The sequence below is a fragment of the Anoplolepis gracilipes genome, chromosome 7, assembly GCF_047496725.1.
Source record: "Anoplolepis gracilipes chromosome 7, ASM4749672v1, whole genome shotgun sequence".
NCBI classification, from domain to species: Eukaryota; Metazoa; Arthropoda; class Insecta; order Hymenoptera; family Formicidae; genus Anoplolepis; species Anoplolepis gracilipes.
The window spans coordinates 5170746-5196881 of NC_132976.1; the positions used below are offsets into that span (position 1 = coordinate 5170746).

The 26136-nt window shown below is 33.6% G+C and overlaps 2 protein-coding genes and 1 long non-coding RNA gene across 6 annotated transcripts in view; 2 read left to right on the plus strand and 1 right to left on the minus strand.

The window, feature by feature from the left end:
• Nucleotides 1–25339, minus strand: part of LOC140667378 (uncharacterized) — a 36783-nt gene extending 11444 nt beyond the window's left edge. For 2 of the 4 annotated variants that reach the window (XR_012046995.1, XR_012046996.1), the window contains exons 1-4: nucleotides 25104–25330; nucleotides 24724–24977; nucleotides 20128–20277; nucleotides 15631–15748 (exon numbers count right to left, since the gene is read on the minus strand). This is a non-coding gene — a long non-coding RNA (uncharacterized lncRNA). Of the gene's footprint in view, nucleotides 1–14985; nucleotides 15077–15149; nucleotides 15749–20127; nucleotides 20278–24723; nucleotides 24978–25103 lie in introns of those variants that run through there. The other 2 variants (XR_012046994.1, XR_012046993.1) reach the window with 2 other exon arrangements.
• LOC140667375 (heat shock protein 83) lies at nucleotides 21845–24586 on the plus strand. Its single transcript, XM_072895247.1, is given in 7 exon segments — nucleotides 21845–21869; nucleotides 22416–22529; nucleotides 22531–22746; nucleotides 22749–22959; nucleotides 22962–23015; nucleotides 23018–23141; nucleotides 23143–24586. Coding segments are annotated over 6 exon segments (1029 nt in total). The 5' UTR covers nucleotides 21845–21869; the 3' UTR covers nucleotides 23453–24586.
• LOC140667377 (alpha-ketoglutarate dehydrogenase component 4) lies at nucleotides 24898–25993 on the plus strand. Its single transcript, XM_072895249.1, is given in 5 exon segments — nucleotides 24898–24977; nucleotides 24979–25018; nucleotides 25162–25219; nucleotides 25313–25482; nucleotides 25682–25993. Coding segments are annotated over 5 exon segments (366 nt in total). The 3' UTR covers nucleotides 25700–25993.
• The last annotated feature ends 143 nt before the right edge of the window (nucleotides 25994–26136 follow it).

Below are 26136 nucleotides of genomic sequence, written 5' to 3' on the forward strand. Positions count from 1 at the left end.
TAGAAGATATATTAAGAATGAACGAAAACATTTCGTGTCATTATAGAGTTAGTTCAGTAACAATATCTACATCTTACGATTGCAAAACGGTGTCTTCTGATTTTTACGCTTTCAAGAAAAGACTACAAAAAGTCTTTTTGTAGTCTTTTTTTGAAAGCGTAAGCATGCTCATCCACTAACAAAGATTTTCCGAAAAATTTCTATGCACATATTCTTATGCAAATTATTTTGAATAAAATACCTTTTTAATGTTTTTTTCTTTTTTTTATTTTGGTCTCATTTTAAGATTTTTAATAGATACAGAAATAAACACGAAGAAAAGCAGAAGTGAAAATTATAAAAATATTTCAGTTATAAACTTTTATTTGCTAAAGTAATACTTTTTCAGCAATTCATGAGAAACATTTCAAAAGGTTCGAGAAAAATGTTATTGCGGAAGAAAATAGAAGAATGTAGGAAAACTAGTGGCTAAAAGAACATTTCCCAAATTTTACCTGGAAAGTATCTATTTTTGAAATCTCCTATTAACAGAATGTAAAGGTAGAATTGTGGAACTGTGTGAAGTAGAAAAATCAGAAGACTCGGTTTTCCAATCGTAAGATGTAGATATTGTTACTGAACTAACTCTATAATGACACGAAATGTTTTCGTTCATTCTTAACATACCTTCTATACCCTTCTTTGAAAATCGACTATAAAAATATCTTCATCTGATTTCTTATCTTTATCACGAAATTTTCATTGTAAAATATACAATTAAAAAAAAATTTAATACATAATTCTAAATTTATGTTTATGTTTATTTTATTGTGTTGTTATTTCTCTACATCACTCTATAAATTTCTGCACAAAATTATTACAATTTTGACATAAAATATCAAGAATGAAATCCAGTTTGAATTTATTCAAAAACGTAAGTAAGTGCAATCGAACATCGCTAACTCGAATCTCGTTAGATCGAAAATTCGAATTTTCGTTTATTCTCTAGAAAAACTTTTATAAGTTAATAAAACCTCTATAGGTCCATGCACAATAGAAAAATATTAAAAATTTCCTTTTCTTTCTTTTATATCTAATATTTAATATTTAATTCCTAATCATAATATTTTCCTATATTGGCCATGAATCCTATAAATCGAAGAAAACTTCTTAAATTAAAGAATAAAAATAGGAGATTAACTCGAAGTATTATATTTTTCGTGCTAGCTACAATAGTTTATCTCTATAACTCGAATTGTTTCGAGATATAGAGGACAATATTACGAATTGACCTCTATATCTCGAAATTTGATCAAATCCACATAACTCGAAATAAAATTATGCAGTAGTTTTTTTTCTCTTTCTTCTCCTTTTTTCTCTCTGTTCGTTCACTAAAAATAATAAACTTTTTGAAAATGCTGTAGATTCTCAAGCAGTGAAAGCCATAAAGCAAAGCAAAATTAGATGTTTTTATTAAATAAAAATAATATATATATATATATATATATATATATATATATAATAAAAATTATATATACTTTTATAAATAAATATAAATTTATTTCTTTAAAATGTTTTAAAGTTATTAAAGTTATATTAAAATTTTTTTCTGTTTTTTCTGGTAACTTTGTGAATTGTTTATGTATAATTTCAAAGTGCATTTTCATATGCTAGTATCAAAAATAAAGTTCTATGAGATACAACTATCTATAATATAACTCGAAAACTTGATAACTCGAATTATTTTTTGTTCCTTTAATATTTGAATTAGCAAGATTTGACTGAATTTTCATAAAAAATATACGTGCAAGTTTTGATAATTAATATCTATCCATTCATCTAACATGAAAAATGTCAGACGTATACGTATACCGTTTACCGTAGACAGCACATAAAGCTTTTGACATCACTAGAACCAGCATGTTCATAACGTCAAAGTAACAAAATAAGGTAAAATTTTTAGAGCGTTCAAAAACCAAAACCAGCGGAGCTTATTCTCAAAGTTTCTTCGAGAATAAAGGATGAAACATCTATAAACTCACTGCGGACAAGGGCTCACGGGGGTTCTGGACTGATTTTTCTTTTTACCTGGCTGAGAGCAGGTGCGAAGCGATTTCTATAGTCCTCACCTGGTAACGGTCGTAACCAACCGTTGACAACACGGCATGGCTCCAAACGAATCGTTTTTGTAAATCACATCAATATACAAAAGAGAAATCAATATCTCGCAATTAATTAGTACGCTAGATGGATAGATGAATTATGCAGAGGAACAACACGCAAATAATAATAATTCTATCGAGTTAATAATTGTAACTTTCTTATCATGGTGCAATTATAAGTACCTTTTTATCATACAATGAATTTATTATACGATATTATGTTGCAAATGTGAAAGAACAACACAAGAAGAGAATTACTATTTATAAAGAGATAGCATAAAAGTAATCTATAGTACGTATATAGAATTTTGGACAAATCAACAGAGAATATTCGATTAAAATTAAAAGAGACTATAATTGTGAATATTAATTTTACAACATGTGTTTGTCTAATAGTTACATAAATGTTAAATTAATATTTTTTTTTATGCTAAGCAAGTTTCACGGAAGCAGATACCAGTGGCCGAAAGGGCTTCTAAAATCAAGATCAGAACGAGGTCAACTCGTGATGTCTCGTGCGCCTTCGTTCCATCATATATTTATCATATACAGCACAGATACAAGATAGAAGCGAGACAGACTGCTAGCTCGAAGAGAAGGCTGCTTGAAATAATAAAAAGTCTGATGCGTGCAAGGAAAGCAGGAGAAACGCCGATGCAAGGACGATGTACATCCGCCGGAAGTCGAAGGGCGTCAGTTCGTGACGTCAAAGCCTAGCAATCTTTTCATGGCTGAATTAGTGTTGTAAGAACAGGTGAAACAAATCGGCAACTATAACTCATCAAGGAGGATTGTTCGCTCGACTTTTCAGCTAAACAATTGTTCGAAAGCAAGTGAACAATAACCTTCTCAACAATAAATTTGCCATGTTCAGATAACAGAGGAAGTGCATAAGAAGCTGACAGAATAAAAGAAACTCCAAAAAGATCGCAGAAAGGCTTTTTCTCTAGAAATTTTTTTCTTAACAAATTTGACAAAAAATTGAATAGTTTGACACACTGATATCAAATCAATATTTTTCTCAATTTTTCAAATATTGAATATTCTGAAAGCTTTGTATGAAATCAGTATATCTCATAACTATTAGCATAATTTCCTATACCGTTACGCGAGCATGTATTACGCGGACATGCATAACTGACGAATAATCGAACGAATTAGTGAAATAACACGGTACGATTTCATAAACGCGAAATTAATAACACGGAGAAGTGTTTCGTTATCTACACGCAAGACAATTTTAATATTAGTCGACTCTCGCGAGAATCGCTTGGGAATTAAATCGCTAATTACGAATTATGAGGAGATTTTAACGCCGCCGGTATGTTCGAAGTTAGAGACCAATTAATTTAATTACGATAGTTAGGTCGATTATGGCGTTTCGCGCCTTTACACGAGGATTAAAACTAGCTTCGTTATTCGGTATGTTACTTGTACCTTGCAAACTTCTTTGTCCGCGCGCGGAGCTTGCGTTTAAGCTCTCGTAAAAGACTCCTCGCGGGCACGATCGTCATTACATATAAAAGCAAACGGACAAAAAGAGAGAACGCGAGAGAGAAAGAAAGAAAGAAAGAAAGAAAAAGAGAGAAAAAAGGTAGAACGACGCGCACATTTTCACAAGCAAATTTTTCGCATGACTCATAAAAGTAGCGACGTCGGCTACGACCTTCGGGAGTCTGCCTCTCCTGACTCGGAGGGCCGATACGCATGCTAAATTTCATTCACCTAAGTGTCACGTATGCCTGAACGTTAGCAATAACATTCCAGGAACAGGTCACGATCGGAACTTCGTTTCACAAAGCTTGAACGATGACACTACTACTTTGTGCACAATTTCTATTCTACTTTTTTAAAGATTTAAAACACAATATTAAAATGTTAGGACTAAATATTTCAGGTTTTTCCCACAATTTCCACGTTTAATTTTTATAACTATTTTCTTGTCTAATTTAAAATTCTCTTATTCTTAATTAAATTGTGTCGAGAGAAAATATTAAAATAATTCTTAAATTATAATTTATAATAAATCGAATTAGATTAAAAGGTGAAAATGATTGAATAATAGAATGTTGCATGTATTTTATTGAAATATATGTGTATGAATGAATTTTATTTTCTTAGAATTTTATTTCAAAGCTCTTTATTCAAAATATTCATTATTCATTTATCGGTAAATCACATTTTCTAATCTAATTAACCATTTCTTCTAGTTATTACTCAATTACGTATTGGTACTATATTTCTTATTCCGCTTTTCTTATGTCTTATTTTTACGTTTGATTGTGCTTCGCTCCTAATCGGGCAAGCACTCTCAACGAAATCCGTCTTCTATTCACATGAGCAAGACGAAGGCGGATTACACGCCACGTAAGGCGAATCGTCGATACTTAATCATCGTTTACGGCCATTGAATCGGACAACGGAAGAGCAAAATTACGCGGTGTATCGAAGATGTAATCTTGCGCAAACAGCGCCAAACTTGGATCTCGTTGATTCTCTCGAGGAGTAATCGAATCAAATTAAAGACCGCGCCTGCGAATAGAACGAAGTCGCGACCGCGGTATTTTATTTCTCACGTTCCTATTTCTTAAATTACGCGTGCAATTCGTAACTCTACGATTTTATCTAAGATGCATTGTATTCGTCTGTCATAAAATTAGTCATGTGAGTTTATCATCTGATGATATGAATATGATAATCCTTTTTCTGTATAGATCTTTCCTTCTTTAACTTTTTTGAAGTTAAAGATTTAATCTCTTTTGAAACATACAATTATATTTTAATGACAATAATATAATTGTTATGAGAAAAATAATAATATAATTTTAAGGAAAGAAAAAAGAAATCGAATATGATTGCAGAATTGTGAAACATATCCTATAGTCTTGACAATGTATAAGATTACCGGACGGATATAATCTTAAATCATTAAAATTAATTATCGTGTGCAAAGATATATATATATATATATATAAAAAAAGAGAGAAATCGAACATCGTGAAAAAGACCAAGTAATACATTATATTTTGAAACACACAACAGTTGTATTTTCACACCTCGCATGTCGTCGAAGAAATCGTTTTCATATTTTTAACAGATAAGTATACCAAGCAATATCTGCGATACAGAATAAGTGATTGAAATTTTTTGCCTATCAATTTTTTATTACGTCTTTTAAAAAATTACTTTAGTAAATACAAGTGGTCTTTCAGAAAAAACCTTGTGAATATCCGACATACACTTTTCATACCTATGTAAAAAATATTAGTAGAATTAAAAATATTTGATAAAATAAAGATGAGTAACAATAAAGAAAGAGTTTTAGCAAATTTTTTTTTTAATTTGACAATAAGAAGCGTGATAAATTGTCTGTCGGCTTTGTAATTTTTATAAATAATTTGTTTTTATGTTGTTAAAGAATGAATCGACACATTGTCGCTGACAAGAAATGCGTTTTGTTTAAAAAATGTGATGATGTCATGAAAAATGTCATTAAGGATATTTTGCAAGCTCGAAAAAACGATTTTAACAACTCGATTGGAATCGTTCGCCGATTATCGCGTAGAAATTGCACTTTCATCGTAAACTCCACTCACATTGGAATTATATGCTTATGCATCGTGCGGCTTGGTCGACCGCTGCCTTTCCCACAAACTGGAAACCCGGATGACACATCTAGCAGCGAGAAAAGAAGAACTCGATTTCTCAGGTATTCCCTTTCGAATAGCGAAATGGATTTCGCCAAAGGAAAACGGTCGCACGAACATTATTGCAGGATTTCTTTTGTCCCAAGAGGAAATTTGTACTCAAAGGAGCGCTGTAAATTTCAGTATTGCCAGGGTATTCGTACAGGAGTGTCCCGTCACGAGAATCTCAGTGTTATAGAAGTCGGAATTTACGTTAAACGCTGTCGACGGTAAGAAAGGCTACGGCGAATGTTTATTTTTACACGAATGCTAATATAGTGGCTACCGTGATATCCGCGGAACATGTAATCGGAGAGAACGCCGGTGTAAATGGAAGATACGACACGGATTTTACAATCGTATTCTCGCATGTACGTATGATAAAAATTCCTGACAGAATCGCGGAGGAGTAGTCTGAAAATCCGGGTGAGGTCCGGTAGTCTGAACAAACCGTTATGTTCTGAATTTAGTAACGCGGATTGCTTTCCGCGTCACGCACAGCCCGCACGGCGATTAATGAGCGAGGAGCGTGTGCGGACGTGGAGAGTCGCGTGTCGCAATTTTTTTCTATGGCCGGAGCGATGCATCCGGGTCATAGTATCGCGCTCGCGAGCCGAGCCGAGCCGAGCGGAGCCGCAATTACATTCCGCAACATATTGCGCCGACCGATCGTTATCCGACAAAGAGTCGGCACCGCGAGCGAATTGATTTCGCGTTCGGGAAGGAAAGGATGAAAGGAAAGAAATCAATGTTTGGATACGATCGCGCAAAATTTATCGCCCTGACACGTAAAAATCTCGACGGTTGAATCCACGGCCAGTGATTCCCACGTATGGTACATACATAAGTCGAGAGACGGGCTGAACCGGCGCAAGGGGTCGAGGAGATAAAGGGGGAAGCGAGTAAAGATCCGACCCTTCTGCTGCAACGATGTCCTTCCTTTTCGAGGAACGAGAGTCGCGTCGAGAGAGAAAAAAATTTACATTTCTCAACACGCATATTTTTTTTTAATGTGCCTTCTCGATCGAGTGACGCGAGAGAACCCGCGTCGAAAATTCATTCACCCCTGGAAGGTATCTTATCGGGATTCCCCATCGAGAAATTCATCTCGAGGTATCGACGGTATCAAAAGCGCTCGAGAGAATCGCCGAAGCCGCCGACGAGATTGTGACGTTGGTTGATCTTGGTCGAAAGATCCTCACGAGAGTCGTGTCTATCCAAGTACATACGAGGTCGAGCCTTCACCTCGATCACCCAGTATATACATATGAAACTCGTAGCTTGAGCGAGAACAAGACGGGGTGCGGGATGAAAAGAGGACGAGCGGAGAGGAGGAAGGGAAGCGGGACACGTGGAGCTCTGTGTAAGAGCGAGCGCGTGAACCGGGGAAGGATTCCGGTGAAGAGCGAGAGCGCGATGAGAGAAGAAAGGAGAGGCGGGAAATGAGGGAGAGAGCGAAGGCGCGAGAGATCGGTAAGAGGGGTCATTGGTTGTTCGTTGCGCGCTCAACGTATGGGAATCGTTATGGACCGACTATAGCCGTTGGAATGCGTCCTTTTTTCCTTTTTGTGTCTCCCCCATATACCTGGCGAACCGCTCTCACTCTGTTGCGGCGGCGGCGGCGGCGGCGGCGGCGGCGGTGGTGGCGAACCTCTTGCGGGCAATCCGGTCGGCCAGCGACCGACTGGGACGAGAAGCATGTTCTCCGGCGTCGGAGGAGGATCGAATTTGACTCGAAGAAAGAAGAAAAGAGAGAGAGAGAGATAGAACGAACTGTGTAAGCAAACGAAGAAGAGAGAACTGCGGAGAGAGGATGGACGACGTGCTGGAAGGAGAGAAAGATCTACCGCGGAGAGGAGAAAGGAACACGAGGAGAGAGAGATTGGGTTAACGGGGAGATGAGGGTGTAAGCGGCGGAGAGCTGAGCGAACGATCAGGACGAAGAGGGACAGCCGGCAGAAGGAGAAATAATGGGACTGCATGATGAAAAAAAGCGATCAGAAGAAAAGTCAACGACGAACGTCGTTGGACGAGCGGAGAAGAGAAGAATCGGCGAACGATGTAAAAAGATTGTAAAAGTTCAGAACGAGAGAGAAAAAAAATGTGTGACAAGAAGAAGACCGGTATGCAAGAGACGAACTGATAGGAGAGAGAAGACCAAGAAGAGAAAGATACTATCGACAATTCAAGAATCAGAGAGGAAGGACTGGAGAACGTATATTAAGAAAAATATAATTGTTTGAGAAGATGCTCTTTTGTAAAACAATATTTTTTCACACAGTCACCGGCATCACGATAAAACAGCATCCACATCGTGGAAAAACGATCATCGTCATCAAGGTACACCGAGTGGATGAACGCTAAGGTAAAAGTAAACATTTGCGGGAGTAGACCGCAGAAGTACCGTGTTCAAAACGTCAAGGGACCATGTACGGTGGAAGCAAACGGTGTTCGAAGGCACCGCAAAGAACAAGCTTGGGAACAAGAAGAAGGCTAGAGCAAGAGCGCGCCTAACCGATTGTCAGCGTCTTCGTCTACCGACATTCGCTACGGATGAACCTGCCTGTGATTGCGGCCAATTAAAAAAAAAAAAAAAAAAAAAAAAGATCGACCGATTACCGCCGAGAAGAGCGACGCAAGAATAAAGCGAAGGACACCGAAGAGCGGGACCGGGCAAGCACGCGTGAGCGAAAGACCGGTATAAGCTGGAAAGAGAGAGAGAAAGAAAGAAAGATCCCCGACGCTTCGCCACGGTAGAATGGATCTACCGGGTGGTGGAAGGAGACGCACGCCGATGAGAGATCCAAGGCAGATTCGAGTGGAACCGAGGCGAACGGACCGACGAACGGACGACCGGTGGAAGACGAAGGACAGGTATGAGACGTAGCCCGCGAAAAGCGACGAGGAGAGGGAGAAGGCCGGTCCTCTCTCTTTGTCTCTCTCTTTCTCTCTTTCTCTCTCTCATTGTTCTCAGCATGACGGTTTGGCTCGCTGACGTCACGAGTACGATTTGAACAGGCCAATCGGTGCTCGCCGGTATCTCATCCGTCGGTTACTCGCTGGTGGGATCGCAGTGCAACCAGGTAGAGAAAACAGGATGATGGTAGAAGGGAGGTAAAGGAAAAGGTAGTGGGGCCGCGGGACCGGTGCGTACGGCCCAGACCTATTCAGTTGATCAGTGAGTGCGGTGGTTGTCTCATCTCGTACCGCGCCAGGTGTAACTTTCCTCTCTTTCTCTCTCGGTCTCTGGTGTGTCCTTGATACGACGGAGACAGTGATGGAGTTAAATCTCACGGAACGTGCTCCGATCCGGAGCCAAAGCCACAGACAAGGTTCTCTCTCTGCTCAGGTATGTAGTTCTCTCCCCGACCACGCGGTATAGTTAGACGTGTTAATGCGCAGTTTGGAGAACGTCATACATCTCGGAAGGAGTGTTTCGAAAATCATCGATCCCGCTCTAAAGTTCGCGCGAATCAATTAGGAATATAGTGAGATACGAGAAATCTTTCGAAAACTTTTTTTCTCTACTTGGAAGACTATTTCAAATGTCCGATGAATTACAAAGTAATTTTTCAAGGTTTGCATAAACTCTCCTCGCTCCTCTAAAAAAAATACATAACGGAAATACTTATACTCAATTCAATATACGCGTTAAACTAACGTTCCTAATTCGGGAAAAAGGTTTTATTTCTAAAATTGTAGGAATATAAGCGAGAATATCGGTCACGGATGAATGAATCGAAAAATAAATTAGCAATCTTTTATTTTCCGAGCAATCGTTCTTCTATTGTTAGCACTAAGTTTTACTTGAAAAAAAAATCGCACGCATTAATGCTCTTCCGCTCACTTATACATGTCTAATAACGTTGTGCTATTGTGAACGGAATGATAAAAACGTTAATAATAATAGTAATAACAACAACATTATAATAAAACAAATCTAAACAAATTTTCAGCAATAATTCCGTAATCAGACTAGTCGTTTATATATAAATAAAAAATCGATCGGATATATATAGTTACGGCACTAAAAGATGACGAATAGGAAGAGAAAAATAGGAAAATTAGACATTATTTTCCATTTAAGATGTCGATTTCTTCAAGTGCAATTTTTATCTTAAGTATATTTCACATACATAATTATAAATTATACTTTGAAGAACTGTTAATATTGTCCGCGGATAAAAATTTTCGAAACTTCCCAGTGTCGCAAAAATAATTAAAACTAAAATAAGTGCCTGAAATATTTTTTTCCAAAATTAGTAAAAAAAATAAGCACTACAAAATTTATTCGTTCAACTCGCATTAATGTTGCGTTTTTTTTAACGCATTATTTATATGAAAGTATAATGAAACCAGCATTTTTATAATCTTACTCTTCTAAATTGATATAAATACATGCGGTTTCTACCCGCATCGTTCGTTTTATGGAAATTCGCGTTTCAGTGTTAAACTTATATCACTTTCAAATAACCGGCTATCATATACCGGTCAGCACAAGGTACATTAGTTGAAATAAGCAGTTTTGAGAGTATCGAAGCGCGGAATACCTTGAATTTGTGCCTAATAGCGTCATTCTTACTAAGATTGCGTGTACATTCAAGATTTAGTATGCCGAAACAATTGACGTCGAATTAAACACAGAGTTCTGATAATACAATATAGTAAGAGCCAACCTATTCCAAATTGTAACTGTAATTTCTGTAAGTTTAATTACTTAAATTTCTCAAGCATTTCTCAAATTTACGAAACTTTAAATATGCATCTAAATTGGAAAAACAACTTTTGAACAAAAATGTACATTTTTTATCTTGCAATTAATTTCTCTTTTGCAACGTTATTCGATATTAATTATGAATTATATAAAATTTGTTAGACTTAAAATATTCGGTAATGCTTTCGAGTTATATTTTTTCGTCAGATAATTACAATATTACGAAATTTGCACATTTTTAGATTAATATTCTTATTTTAAGGTCCGTTAAATAATAACACGAGGGACGTGATCGAACGAAAATGTGATTAGAAATAAGAAAGCGTAGGATGTATACAAAGATATAATATTCACGTGTCCCCTCAAGATATCAGAGAATTTCTTCAAGGCCGAACGTCAATGTCAATATCAGCAAACACTTCGGTCGATTAATTATCTCGGTGAATTCGAATAGACCATCCGCGTGAAGGGTTCTCTATCAATATCACACAAGGCCGAGGCAATTGTTTTGCATCGTGGACGATATAAGCAGGAACTACATTTCTAATCTTTTTCCCCTTTCTAATCTTTAAAAATATCCTACTTTAATCTTAGTAAAAAAATATTATTATAATTTTTTTATATACATTTTGAATATAAAATATTATTAATCAATTAATATAAATTATGGTATAATAATTCCAATTGCAAAAATGGCATCAATGCAAAATTTAATATTTTTTGTTTCGCATCAACATTAATTGTCATTAATATTTAATACTGGATTTATATATCACACTTCTAATTTTTTGATAATTTATTTAAAATTAAGGAATTATATATATATATATATATATATATATATATATATATATATATATATAAAATTTCTCAATTTTAAATTTATTTTCTTGCTTTTTATTCTTTTTCTAAATACCGATTGCTTGTTTCGTATTCGCGCTATCAGTGCGCGCATCTTCATTCTCGGCGATTCGCACCGTTTCGCGTGCGAATTTCCGTGGGCCTCTTAGCAACAGGTCATGCACACATCTGCCGTGGAAAAGCAGAGCCGCTGCTATGCAACTCGAGAGTCTTCCTCCTTGTCGCTCGATAATTATGCATTACTTTTATCCGCCTCGTTACTCGCGATCGAACAGTTATTCACACAAGATTATTTATATTTCGTTTAAATAAATTTTTCATATGGATATGGATATATTATTCATACAGGAAAGTTGCAATATTTTCCAAATTCCAAATTTACGGAGAGGCAATTCGAAAAAAACTTACTTGTCCGCGTATTATCTCTTAAAGCAGGTCTAAAACTTGATACAAAAAAAAAAAAAATTTAACTATTCTCGAGAATAGAATATAAATTAATACTTTTCATTAAAATTTAAATTACTTTTCATTCGTATCGCCGGTGAAATAAATTTCTCATTTTATATACATCACCTTTAATATTATTTTCGTTTTCGGTTACTATAAATCAATATGCTTACCAACAACACTCGTGTCTAAAAAATATCTCGAGGACATTCTTTAGACACGTGTGTTGTCCGGGTTAGTATTTTGATGAATCTCTATATACCTATTTCTCTAACCATTTTTCTCGTTTGCTCATATTTTCTTATATTTATAATTTATATAACTCGTTTCTGACGCAAAATGAATACATAAAAGATGTTCTCGATGTATATATAGCTAGGCGAGCATCCAATTTTTCAAACAAACGTGGTCTTTTTTACGAATTCCTGACAAGCGATTTTAAATATCTTATAGAACCTTACATAATATCTAAAAATAAGTATAGCACGTTCGCGCACACACATCGATAAGACACAATCATCAAAGTAACGATAATTCACGACGTTGTATCTCACGTTGGCGTGTTAAAAGAAATTTCAGCACGATCGATTACTCGTTTACACCGTGTAATGTGCACTCTCAGTCCGTATTGGAGCATATGTGCATATTATGCACAAACTTACACGCAATATCAACCACGGATCGTTCTCCCGCGATATCGGCAAAAAGTAATGTCAGATTATATTTTTCTCTTTTATAGAACCCTCTCCTCCCTCTCTTCATTAATATTATAAAAGATACTTTCTATTTTTTTAGTGTTGTAGTGATTTTTAATTACATTCAATACTTTGAATCCGCAGCCTAAAAAAGAAATGTCATATGCACATAAATTATTCTAGGCATTTTTATCACTTTTATTTCAGATACAAATAACAGATAGGTATACGATGGTCAAAACAACAAAATATTACAAAGATTTTAGTGATTTTTTATTATTTATAGCTGAAGGAGAGGTTCTTAATTTATATAAACATTTCATATTACATAAGAATATGCTTATGTTACAAATGAAAGAAATATTCTTTTTCATATGCATTTTTCTTTAATTTGTTGTAGCACGAAAAATAAGCACGCTATAGCCATACTACCTTTTTATTTTAAGTTTATCTTTTAAATCTTATTATATCATATAATTAAAAATCACTTTCTGTGTTTTGTATAATTATCTATCATTTATTATATATATTTATTTGTAATTATAACGGACTTTTAATTTTTTATTTCTGGAATGGATTCTCCTAGTTGTTGAGACTTGGCTCCCTATATACTGACAAAAAGTCGTTTCTGTGCGCACATTCACCGAACAACCGCAACCGGTATTATTGCCGCGCGGAAGCCTATATCGCATGCGATCTTCGTTGCGTCGGCGAACTCGCCGGAGATCAGCATGGTAGAGTGAACGTTCGAGGAATAAAATTCGAGGAGCAAACACATTACATTTGCATACGTTCATACGCGTTACGTGAATTTTCAAAAAGCACGTTTAAAAAAGCTAATCAATGTGAAATTCTCTCCGGAATGTGCGAATAAATTCGGCACGATTTAATAATTTTATTTTTCAAACGTTTTATACAAAATTAATGCGACAAAATATTAACTAAAAGATTTTCTCTTTCCTCTTTTTCTGATATATATTTGGATAAAATATTTATTTAAAATATTTAATGTAAATTTATGTAATATTTTTATTTATATTTGACGATTTTTTCGATTCTTTGCGATAACCATTTCTATGTAAGTAAAGTTATATATTTATTATTATATAATTTTATATGTATATTTTGTGCAGTTCAAAATAATATTACAATACATCCAGCAATAAGCCAAATTAAATACGATTTGTTAATTCTATTTTTTTTTATCGCGCAGAGATATTACACAGAGAGCATACACGGACGACCTTTCGTAAATTATTCTCGTTTCGATCAATGAAGTTTAGATATTTATACTTTGAAAGATTATTTTCGATCAGTTTCAAGACTCTTCGCGAGCGGCACGAATCATTGACGATGGTTTCTCTCTAATATATCGAAATTTCGGTTAAATTTTGTACTTTTCGATTAAATTGAAGTAAAAGGCAATTCATCAGCTGATGAATACAATTTGGGTAAGAATTAAATTTTTCAAAAAAAAGTTCTCAAATATATATTAAACAACAATATTTATATAATTTAAAAAATTTTATTAAATTAAAAAAAAATTGAAATAATGTAAAATAACATATTTCATACTTTTCAGAAAAATTTTTATATGTATTAATTAGCTAATTTTATTTTTTTGAATAACAGTTTTATTTCAAAAATATGAACAATCTTTCAAGATACCGCTTTAACTGGGGAGGAGGAGAGAAGAGTTTTATATATATATGTAACTTTTACAAAAAGAAGTTGCATAAATTTGATCGCTTTTCGTCTTTTAGTTTTCTTTCTTGCATTTCCATCAAATATAAATATAATCATTTAAGAGATAGGGAAATTAAATCGATAAGGGTAATCGCAATAATGTCTGCGAGTGAAGCAGCAGCTATCTCGAGCACTGGCGCAGCTGTGTTTGCATGAACGATTGGAAATCATGTTGAAAAATCAGACTCGTTAGAAATCGAATTTATCGGCCGTCATGAAATATCGATCGAGAGTACCGAGAACCTTTTTGGGAACTTGTGTCGACAAACGGCTCGATTATTACGAAATACTTATGCAATTTCAACGAGATAACAGATTCGATCAACAGATGGACCAGAGATTTTGTAACGACTGACCGAACGTGAAGCTGTTAATTAGATCGGCAAAGTAACGTCACACTACCAAGAGTCAAGTCATTTTTCGCGTTTAAATATTGCAGGATCATGGGCTACACCCAAAAATAAAATTACAAAAATATTATAAATATGTTAAAATATTAAATCAATATTATTGATTCAAAGATTTTTTTAATACAAAGTACACACACCTTTTTATAATTTATCATTTCATAATCAAAATCCCTCAAAATCTAGAGATGATTTTACAAAACAATACTTACTTATATAATATTTAAATATTCATATGAATCATGTAAATATTTTGTACTTGAATAATCAATCTATTATTGTGTTTGCTTCATTTAATATTATTAATTATTTATATTATCATATGTAATGATCATATTGAACACAAAAAACTTATAAAATATATATAAAAATTAAATATCTTTAATTATATAATTAATAAATATATATTAATTATATAATTAAAGATATTTAATTTTTAATACTTTAAATACGTTTAAAATTGTTCAGCCTTAATCACCTCAAAGAAACATTTCTTCGATGTAATTCCGATATCTTAAATGTTTGAGCATTCTGTAGATTTTTATCTAATTCGGGCACGATATCAGTGATATCATAAAAGCTTTAATTTAAAGAAACATATTACAATTTCGCGAAAATCATTCCTAATCGTGAAGAAAATTATAAAATTTATTAATATCAAAAATTTTTTTCTTGTATCATTCAAATCACGGTTCAATCGCATACAATAAATTGGCGACAATCGTTCATTGATCTCGCAAAATAACTTCGCTGTCTTATCAACAAACGTGCATGCCTTCTCGAGTGTGCTATTGCCGGACATCAGTAAAATATTTTCAAAAGGTGTGATAATAAATGCCTATATAGTTGTAATGACAGTGGCAGACAAGCACGAGAAATCGAAGGTCGATCCTACCGCGAGCGACTTATCACAAACAGATACATATTACTTACGTGTGTTTACTGTAGCTATACTACGTGACGTCCGATTTCACGGTTCGGATAAGAGGCCCACGATAGAATCGAGAATCCACTGTCGGACTGGAGGTCGGAATTTATTCGTATCTGAAATCTGGCAGCGAGCAAGTGTCATTTTGACGCGACGGATCATCAAGACGGTCGTCCTTGACATTTTGTGCCTTGTGATAATGAAATTAAACTGTTCTTTTTCAAGCAAGCTCTAAAGTGCTATCGTAACCACGTGAAGGCTCGAAAGAATTCGTCACGAATATTATTTGTGTGGACAGCTCCTTGTTCGTGTCACTGAACCTGACCTGATCTTTTACGCGTAATACTATTCTAAAACTGTAGTAAATTGTGTATGTACAGCATAATTTTTTTAGATTATTTTGTGTTACTATATATATATATATATATATATATATATATATATATATATATAACATTTTCTAGATTATTTCAATTATCAATTATCAAATTTTTTTCTCATTCTCTGCAATGTTTCGTCAGTTTGAATCGTTATATCGTAATAGCATGCGCGTTATAAGTACAGCTGGATAAAGTAAATCTATCCCGCATGATCGCGCTTTCACATTTTCACCAATTTCTGTCGTCAAGCATGTTCTAATATCACAATGATAAGTGTGCTCGTGTGTAAATACAGAACGATAACAAGCTGTCTCTTTGTGGCGCGATGTATAACTTATAAAAAAATTTAAAAAAAAATAAATAAATTGCCACGAACGACTTTGTGATAAAACGACAAGACATCGGTTTCTTTTGAAAGCAGAGATTTATTTTAAGAGCAGAAAGTGTTGCCGTTCTTGTAACAGGAGACAGAGCGACGTAGATTATATATATGTGTGAGAGAAAGAGAGATTGAGAGAGTGGTTTGAAAATAAAATCGAATCCAGATATGGACGATATACGGGACGATATAGCAAGATCATAACTTTCTCCGAACGGAGGTTCTTACGAAACTTTATATCGGTCTGCATATATACTTGTCGACTCGACTCGACTTCGATGAAAAGTATTTTAATAAGCAATTCCGCAACATAATGGAAAGAGTACACGGATAATATCTTCTTGTGCCATAGAGAATTAAGAACCGATATATCGCGATAATTTAAAAGAATGTGAATGTATATCGTGCATAAATTATGCTCGCTTATAATCGCTCCTAGCAACATTATGTGATTATGAATCGTTCATTTAAGTGATAATTGTAAGAAATAAATTAAAGGACTCAGTATGTACGGATATACACAATCTTTGATATAGAAAATTGACGTACGTTAAATGCGGAAAAACATACGCGCGAGCTCTTACTCATATCGCTCCATGAATCGCATTAATTAATCACCGACTAGAACATGAGAATTCTCGTTAAATTGAACTCCGCGAGACTTCAGTGATGTGTCAGTGCGGCTAAGTAATTACTTAGCCGCATTGACACATCATTGAAGTTTCATGCAATTATATATGACGTGACGAAGCACATAATGTGACTTAGCACATGGTTAGCAACACCAAATATAGATATGCATCTTTCTCGATGGCAGATAAATAAAATTTGTTCAACCAACTAGTTTCAAGATTACTTAAAATCGAATCAAAGATAATTATAATAGTTGTATTAATCATTGTGCTAATGTATATTATATATCTTTAAATCTCTTTAACATTGAATCAAGCTTTAATGAATCTTTAATGAATCATACTTTTATCGTAAATAAATTTTTTGTTTTCATATACAATTATATTAATAGAAGTCATGCTTAATAAAAGGCCTGTTCTCTCAATACGAAAACTTTTTATAAGAGTTTTCAGACGTATGTCTAGTCATCGTCAACATTATGTATCCGCGGGTCCAGGTTACGCGACTTTCACTCCGAAATGTCAACGGCTGTTTCACTTTTCAGCTCCCCACTGTACACGCATATCGATCAATCCGTTTACGCGCAACAAAGGGACGATTGTTGTAAAACGATTTACGATTTCTCTCTGTATCTGTTTCAGATAATAGACGCGATGGCCGTGTGTGCATTATATGTCGATGCGATCGGATCTTGCAACCTGGAAAGCGAAGACCTAACTTCCAACTGGGAATAGAGAAACGGAGATTCAGATTATTTACAATTTATATTTATATCCCTTTTCCATACTCAAAAGTTATAGGAAAAAATAATTTATATTCGTTACAGTAAAGTAAAAATTATTTTACTGTAACATTTATATCGTGTAAAGATAAAATATGAATTATATTTATATAATTTCAGAATGGTAAATCGTCGAATTTTTGATGTCTTTGCGATGGAAGGAATACGAAGGAATTTAATGTAATACTTTCATCTTGAACGTATATTGGAAACTGTCAGACTTCTTTTAATATTTCTCTTATCGGCAATTCACGAAATGTGAGAAAAATATTTTATTATATGTTGAAAGAGGTCTTGGCGCGGACATTTTCTTTGGTTATCTAGCTGTATGAGTTTTATTCTACATCATAAAGCTAGGTTACCGGAGTTAAGCTCCTCGCCATATCAACTCCAGGAATCTTCCCCTTATGCATTTCTACGCTTCAGCGAAAATAAAGCACCGAGACGCCGAAACTGTTACACCTGAGGTGTCCTGGACATCATCGTGGCATCGACTTATCGGGTAACAAAGGTAGTGCCAGAAAAAAAAAAATTAAGTTTACGTTTATAGTTTTAGATATTAACGATTGAACCATAAATATCTCTCTTCAATATTATAATTTAATTTATGCGATTATAACATATGTAACGCGATTTATGTATATATCTTATTCATATTTTACTACATGTATGATACTAGATAAATTTGAATGTCGAATTAAAATGATTATAGTTGTTGTGCGAAGAATTCATGTGTCCCGTTGATTTTAATTGTCACATCGAATAAAAATAGCGAACCCCGCAAAATCATTCCTCTCTCCCACGTTTTCAAATAGAAAGAACCTATATGGTATTATGTCGAATAATTTTCAGCTGTTAAGTCGTCACAATGGGCCGAGTGTTCGGTATGAAGAACCGTGCAAACACAGATCCATAAAGAAGTATAAGCGACACACTCGCCGATCCCGCAACCGCAACGTACGGAACAGGCAAATGCGAAAGTGTCGTCTAAGTCGTAGATGTGTTGTATGGCTCTCTGTATTCCCTTCGCGCGTGAAACAACGAGTTGGGCATTTGTAATTGTCGTTAGTGTCGATGACTCGTGACCGGCTTGTCGAGAGGAGAGGACTTTTCAAAAGTTCGCGCACACATATCGATGTTCTCTCGCACATTTTTATTTCGCACCTACATCATGCACGGGAATATATCACGGCTGAAAATAATGTCCGCTATTTCGATAATCACATACTTTGGAGAAAGTTACGTCGTTACATCGCACCGGAATGAGCATAAATGCAGGACAACGTTCCAATTCAACGAAGCTTATATAATGAACGGTCAGCTATTTTTTTTTTTTTCTTTCTTTATTTTTACTCTGCAAATTGAATTAATTTCTGGAAAAAGATCGAGTCACAAGTTTTATTTTCGAAATAAAACTTTTATCAATTTGAAAGTTGTATTTTCCCTCGTTATATCATTACTAATATAGTTCTAATTGTTGCAGATACACACGTGCGATCTTTGGTGTTCTTATGAACGATCCTATTGATAATTTATTTTCGCGCCTTCGGCAGAAGCCTAAAAATTGGTGCACGTCGTGAGTTCAAAGCATATCAAAGGCACGCCTCGCGAGAACGGAACCAGTTGTTTCATTAAACACACGCTGTGCCTATGAAACGTTACATTTTAAGTGTGTGCCGACACGGTGCGTGACGACGATGGTTCCCACAATAAAGAAGTCGGGATATGTTTACCAATTATACATATGTATATGCGACCACAGGAACGAACACGTCCGGCGTGATATTGCAGGAAAAATTCTTGGCTTTGTTTAAATTGCATATAAAAGTTAGAACAATACCAAATTTGATTCTTTATGAAATATACAATATCAAAAAGAGAATAGAAGAAGAGTGAAATCAGATTTACATTTTTTTCTTAAGATTTTGTTTGTAAGCTTTTTTGAGAATTTAAAATAACTTTAGGCATTAAATGATAAATTACATTTAAACAAATTTCTTTATTTACATAAATTTAAAAAATAAAATTGAATAAACATAAACGATGTTTTCTTTTCGCAATAATTTTGATAATAATCCTAGCGTTATTCACTGCTCGATTGTCTCACAATCAATCAATTCAAAGATTTTAAGACCGATTCTGTATGGTATAATTTTTCCCCTTTACTCTATTTATTGATATATTTATTATTTATATACTTGTATAGCGCAAAATTTTTATCATCTTATTATTATTGATACTTTTGAAATCATAAAGAAATTCTAAATTATTTCACTATTTAATGATTAATTAATTTTTATATCATAAAATAAAAACTGATGAAAACTACCTGAATCGTAATCGTGTGCTTCAAACATCTCTATTCTTCTTTTTTCATTTTCTATCACCCGCAAAACTGATAAGAGACTGATTTATCCGCAACAGAAAGCAAAATTGTATATTTCCGGGTCCGTGACGTTGCTCTGAATCAAAAATACCACTGTCAACAAAAAAGAAGATAAAAATCGTTGCATGATTTCTGAATATACGAAATGTGTTTATTTAAATATGTCGGTTTATTGTACATCATTAAATCGGAAAAATATTTGTTTGTAGATTGAATTACTATCAAAAGAGCGAGCTAGAATTTAAAATATTCTGGAATATTCCGAAATTGTGTATATATACGTATGTACATAGAGCTTATACTAATGGACCTTGCTTATATGCCGAATATAGAAGGGTCTATTGCTGAAGGAGGATAGACAAAGAAGATATATTTCATCTTTCTTTTTGAAATCCCGCCTTCCGAGTTGTCCTCCATAAGAAAAAAAAGGACAGCATATATAGGAAGACGACTATAGTATAGATCTATTATTACTTATCAGCCAATGTTTTCTACTTAAATGCTCTCTCTCTGTCGATCCTATTTCAGGATCTATATAAAGATAGCAATAGTACAGAGGTCTTTCGCCACAACAATTTACGAAGTCACATATGGTCAATTTTCATTTTACTCCCGATTGTTGTCAACCAAAAGTTGACAAAAAAAAAAAAAAAAAAAAAAAAAATCGAAGAAAGTAGGTGTTTTACCAATGTTGCATCTTTTGTTCATGCAATAAATTTTCTCACATAAACTTCTTATATATTTAACTAGGTCAGAATATAATCACTATGTATAATCAGAGTATAAGCTTTTCTTTAAGAAAACAAAAGTGTAATTACTTTCCTCAATCCTTTAGATTACCGCATGTAACTAGTGATCAAAATGATTAACTAATCACAAATAAATAAGTCTTTGTCTATGAAATAATATTGTCACTTATGTGTTATTGTATTATGACTTATATAAATATCCGTAATCATAGACTAAAATAATTTTTTATTTTATTAATGTTTTTTTTATTTTTTGCCAATTTTTTTTTAAATTTTTATTTATTAAATCTTTTTTTAGAGCATTTATTGACAGTTCTCAAGAAATAAATAAAAATTACGTAACAAGATGTCATTGATTAATAAGTATATACACGGATCGATTTTTAGAGGAAAATATTGATTTTTGGAAGAAAATATCAATTTTTGAAGAAAAATATCGATTTTGGAGGAAAATATGCACATAATGACTACGTTTACACGTCATCCTTAATCGGGTTTAAGCCCGATTGCATCAAAATTATTTTGGCTTTAAACGAGACTTATATATATATCTGTCTTTATTCATTTAGAAAGAAAAATAAAGATAGACACATGTTTAAGTCTCGCTTAAATCTAGGTAAGAAATAAAAAATATTTTTTTATATACGTGATAAAATTTACTTTTAGTTTACTATTAATTCTTTGTTAATTCTTTCTCTTTGCAAGACTATTTATATGTAAAATAGTTATTTAAGATAGTTACGACACGTCATTATAATTAGATATAAATATGATAATCTCTTAAGTCACTTTACATTGTAGAACATGTGATTGCAGAATATGTGATTTAAACTGCTCTATGATTATTTACATGTTTTCCTCTATGCTTTATTTATTTTGTATAATTAATTGATTACATCTTTGTTATAAATGTAAATTTTGAGGTGGACATTTTAGGTTCGAAATATTTCTAGAACGTTAAACCTTGACATTGTTATGAAACGATATAAACATATATACACTGTTTATCCAGAATAATACTAAATGAAAACATAAATTATGATATTATAAAAAGCAAGAGATTCAGCAATCCGTTATATTTATTAACTTAAAAATTTTGTTAAAGAATAACTTATATAAGCATTTATGTAATTATAGAATAATTTAAGGAAAATGTGGATATCTTTTATCTTTATTTTTGCGATTTGTTGTATTTTTGATAAACCAATCTATCCATAACAAAGATTACACTGTAACTGATAATAAGTCAGTAATTGATAATCACTTTTTTGTTTATTTTGTTCTTTACTGTTAGATATGTCTTGCTCGGCATTTACAAGAATGACTAATGATTAGCCTAATCATTACGTTACAAAAATCCTTTATTTTAATAAATTAATATTTATATTATAATAATTTAATATTTATTAAATTAATATATTTATTATATTTATTATTTATATTTATAATCTGACAATTAGTTTTAACTAGTTTTTTTTCTAGATGTTGATGCAAGTACAGACTAAAGATAAAGAAAACGTCAGAAGAAAGGTAACCTTTGCCTTTTATGCAGAAAATTCTCAGCTTTTATCTTTGATCAACAATGACCTCTATACTGAATAAAGAAATCTTTCTCCAAGAATTGATATCAAATTCTAATAATGCTTTAGACAAAATTTATAGAATGGAATCTTCCAAGCTTAACAATAAAGAATTGTACACCAAGATTATACCAAGCAAGACCAAGCATACACTAATCATCATTGATACTGATATTGGTATGACCAAGACTGATTTAGTTTACAAGCTTGAAACACGTGCAACGATTGGCATTAAAAGACTTTTATGAAAACACTCCAAGCTAAGACTAACATCTCTGTTGGTCAATTTGGCATGGGGTTCTATGCTGCATATCTTGTAGCTTATAAAGTAACTGTCACTTCCAAACATAACAATGACAAACAATACTTGTGAAAATCCAGTGCAGATGGAACATTCACTATCATATGTGACACCAGTGGATCATTAGTACATGATACAAAGGTTGTTCTTATATTAAGGAAACTCAATTGGAATATTTAGAAGAGAGCAAGATAAAAAAAATTTCGAGAAACACTGTCAGTACATTGAATATCCGATTAAATTGATCGTGGAAAAAGAACATGAGAAAGAACTAAACAAAGATGACTGTAGAGAGGCTGAAAAAACAAAAAATACAAGGAAATATAAACAATCAGAAAAGGAAAAAAAAGAAGAAAAAGATTATTAAGAAGATAGAAGAACTCAACAACATAAAGCCTATCTGGACCAAAAGTCCTCATGATATTACCAAAGACGAATGTAATAAATTGTACAACTCGCTTACTAATAATTTAGGCAAATATTTAACTGTGTACCACTGCAGTTCAGATAATCAATTAAAATTCACAGTTGTAATCTTCATACCCGGTGATAGGCGACCTGACAGATTGCATGTAGATAGAAAGAGTATCAATTGTACATTAAAGGCGTATTTATCACCGACGACTGCAAAGATTTAATACCATCATATCTGAACTTTGTAAAAGGCATTGTTAATAGCGAAGATCCGACCCTCAATATCTCTCGTGAAATGCTGCAACATAACGAAATTGTCAAGATCATTGGTGATTTTATCACAAGAAAATGCTTGGACCTTCTCGACGTTCTTCCCAAAAATAAAATTGTTTACTCCAAGTTCTACGACCAACATAGTGCTAACATTAAGTTTGGGTTTTTTTAAGGACAAAATTAATAGAAATAAATTAGGACGGCTTTTAAGATACTATACTTCTGGATCTGACAATAAGATGTACTCATAGAAAGATTACATTGAAAGGATGAAAAATAATCAAAAATATATTTACTTTATCACTGGCAAGAATAAGAAGCATGTAACAAATAATTTATACATCAAATACATGAAGAAGCATGGCTTTGAAGTGATTTACTTATTTAATGGATGAATACATAGTGGTAAAAGAGTTTAAGCAAAAGCAGTTTATGGCCATTACCAGCGAGAACTTGGAGCTTCCTGAGGATAAACCTGAAAAGAAAAACTGTGAAAAAAATTAAGACCAAGTTTGAAAACTTATGCAAAGTTATAAAGAATATCCTGAAGGAGGATAAAGTGGAAAAGGTTGTAATCTCCAATAGAATTATCAATTTGCCTTACTGCATTGTGACTTTGCGATATAGTTGGAGCTATTCTTTAGACAGAAAAGAGGAAGGCATCCTCATAAAGGAACAGACCACAAGCATATATCATGAACAAGTGAAAGTGTACTTTGGAATCAACTCTGAGCATGTCATCATTAAAAAACTTTAAGAGATGACCAATGATAATCAATACAACGAATCTGTCAATGATTTCTAGATCGCACTGTTCGAAACTGCTTTTCTCTCCTTTAGTTATATTCTGGATGAACCCAAGTTATATACTAATCGCATCTATAGAATGATTAAACTGATACTTGATAAGCAGGGTATTTTTCCAAATAAGAATGTAATAAATAATGCACCAACAATGAATGCCCATTGGCAGAAAGATGCATTAAACGATCAATTTCACAAGATGCAATTATAGTCAAGAACAAGGATTGAAGGAAAAAAAAAGGAAACTAAGCAATAAAATTGTTTTAAAATACCTATAAATAAGTAGATTTAGCAATAATCAAAATGTGAATTTTCTGTCCTGTAATCCTTAAAAAAAAACCATAAAAGCATGTAGTCTTCAGAATTTTTTCAAAAAATCTCGACGATTATTCAATTAAATATAGACTGATTTTTTTACCTCAGTTATTTTTGCAGGAATGTGAAGTTCACAGTTCAATACGCGCAGGATATTTGTTCAAATTCACTCTTCCATTGTACAGATATTTCATTACTAACAATTAACAATAAATGCCGCGTCAAAAGTCAAAAAAAGCCTGCCAAAACGCCATCTGTCTACGCCGCTGCATGACACATGACGATGCGTCGAGAGTCGAGAGGAGCACTTTTGCTGCGGACAAAATCAGTCGTGTGGGCTATCGCGCGGCCTTACTCCTGAAAGAAAAAAAATTATGATGGCAACCAAAGCTTGGAAGGTCAGTACTGTCGAACTAGAACCCAAGGATCCACTGTCATGAATCGCCTCACGGTGATCTCGCACGAAAGACAACCGATATTTACCGTATATTTATGCGGCGTGTGACATTGAAGCGAGGATACTGACGCGATTTTTTCGCAGGTGGTCCAGCCGCACGTGCCGATGATCAAGTTTCGCAAGGGCGGCATTAATCACGCAGGTATAATTGAGCAGAACCGGCACGTAAAATGCGCGAATGCAATTGCAAAAAAATATGCTCCGACGATACTGATTCGCTGATTATTTGTTGTAGCAGTTGCGGGCACGACGGCCGCTCCATCTGCGAGACCGTCAGGGCCGTCCCAAAGCGCGGGTAGCGCTACGGGCCCTGGGGTAACTGTTCTGCCGACGATTGAAGACATTAATCTGCCGCCGCGATATCAAAGACGACCGATAGACCAAAAGGAGATGGAATATATTAATGTGAGTTGCGAGATCAATCATCATTATTGACCGAAATCTCAAAGTAGCATCGGTTTTGCTTGGAAATTATTTTTCACTTTATTTATTTAATATAAATGCAGATATAAAATATCTATTATATAATGCATCTATGAAAAGTTTTTTTAATTGTTCTATATATTTAATATATATATAGGTTTTATATTTTTATATTTTACAGCATGGTGGACCAGAATAAACTTGTGGTACAATTATTTAGGATCTTGTAAATGTATGCAATATCGTAACTTATATCATAAATTAACTAACTTTATTATTGATTAATAAGATGCAATGTGTTCAAGTAAATAAACGCGACAGGAGAGATTCTGCGCTGAGAATATTATTTTATATTTATGTATCAGCCATACATATCGGGCAAGGTCTTTTGTGACATTGCCAGTACCTATTTTTGGCACGACTCTTAGCTCATTCCTGTAACGACCAAACGAGTTAATCTTGGATTTAAGATAATAAAATTTTTAGTAAAATACTTTATTTTAATACTACAAATTTTTCTACTTGCGTTTTTTCTTATACATAATTGAACCAAGAGAGGGAAAATTTTATTTTTACATTTGTTCTGTAATTTTAAACATATATTTCGAGGTAAAAATTTCAATCAAGTCTCTTTGC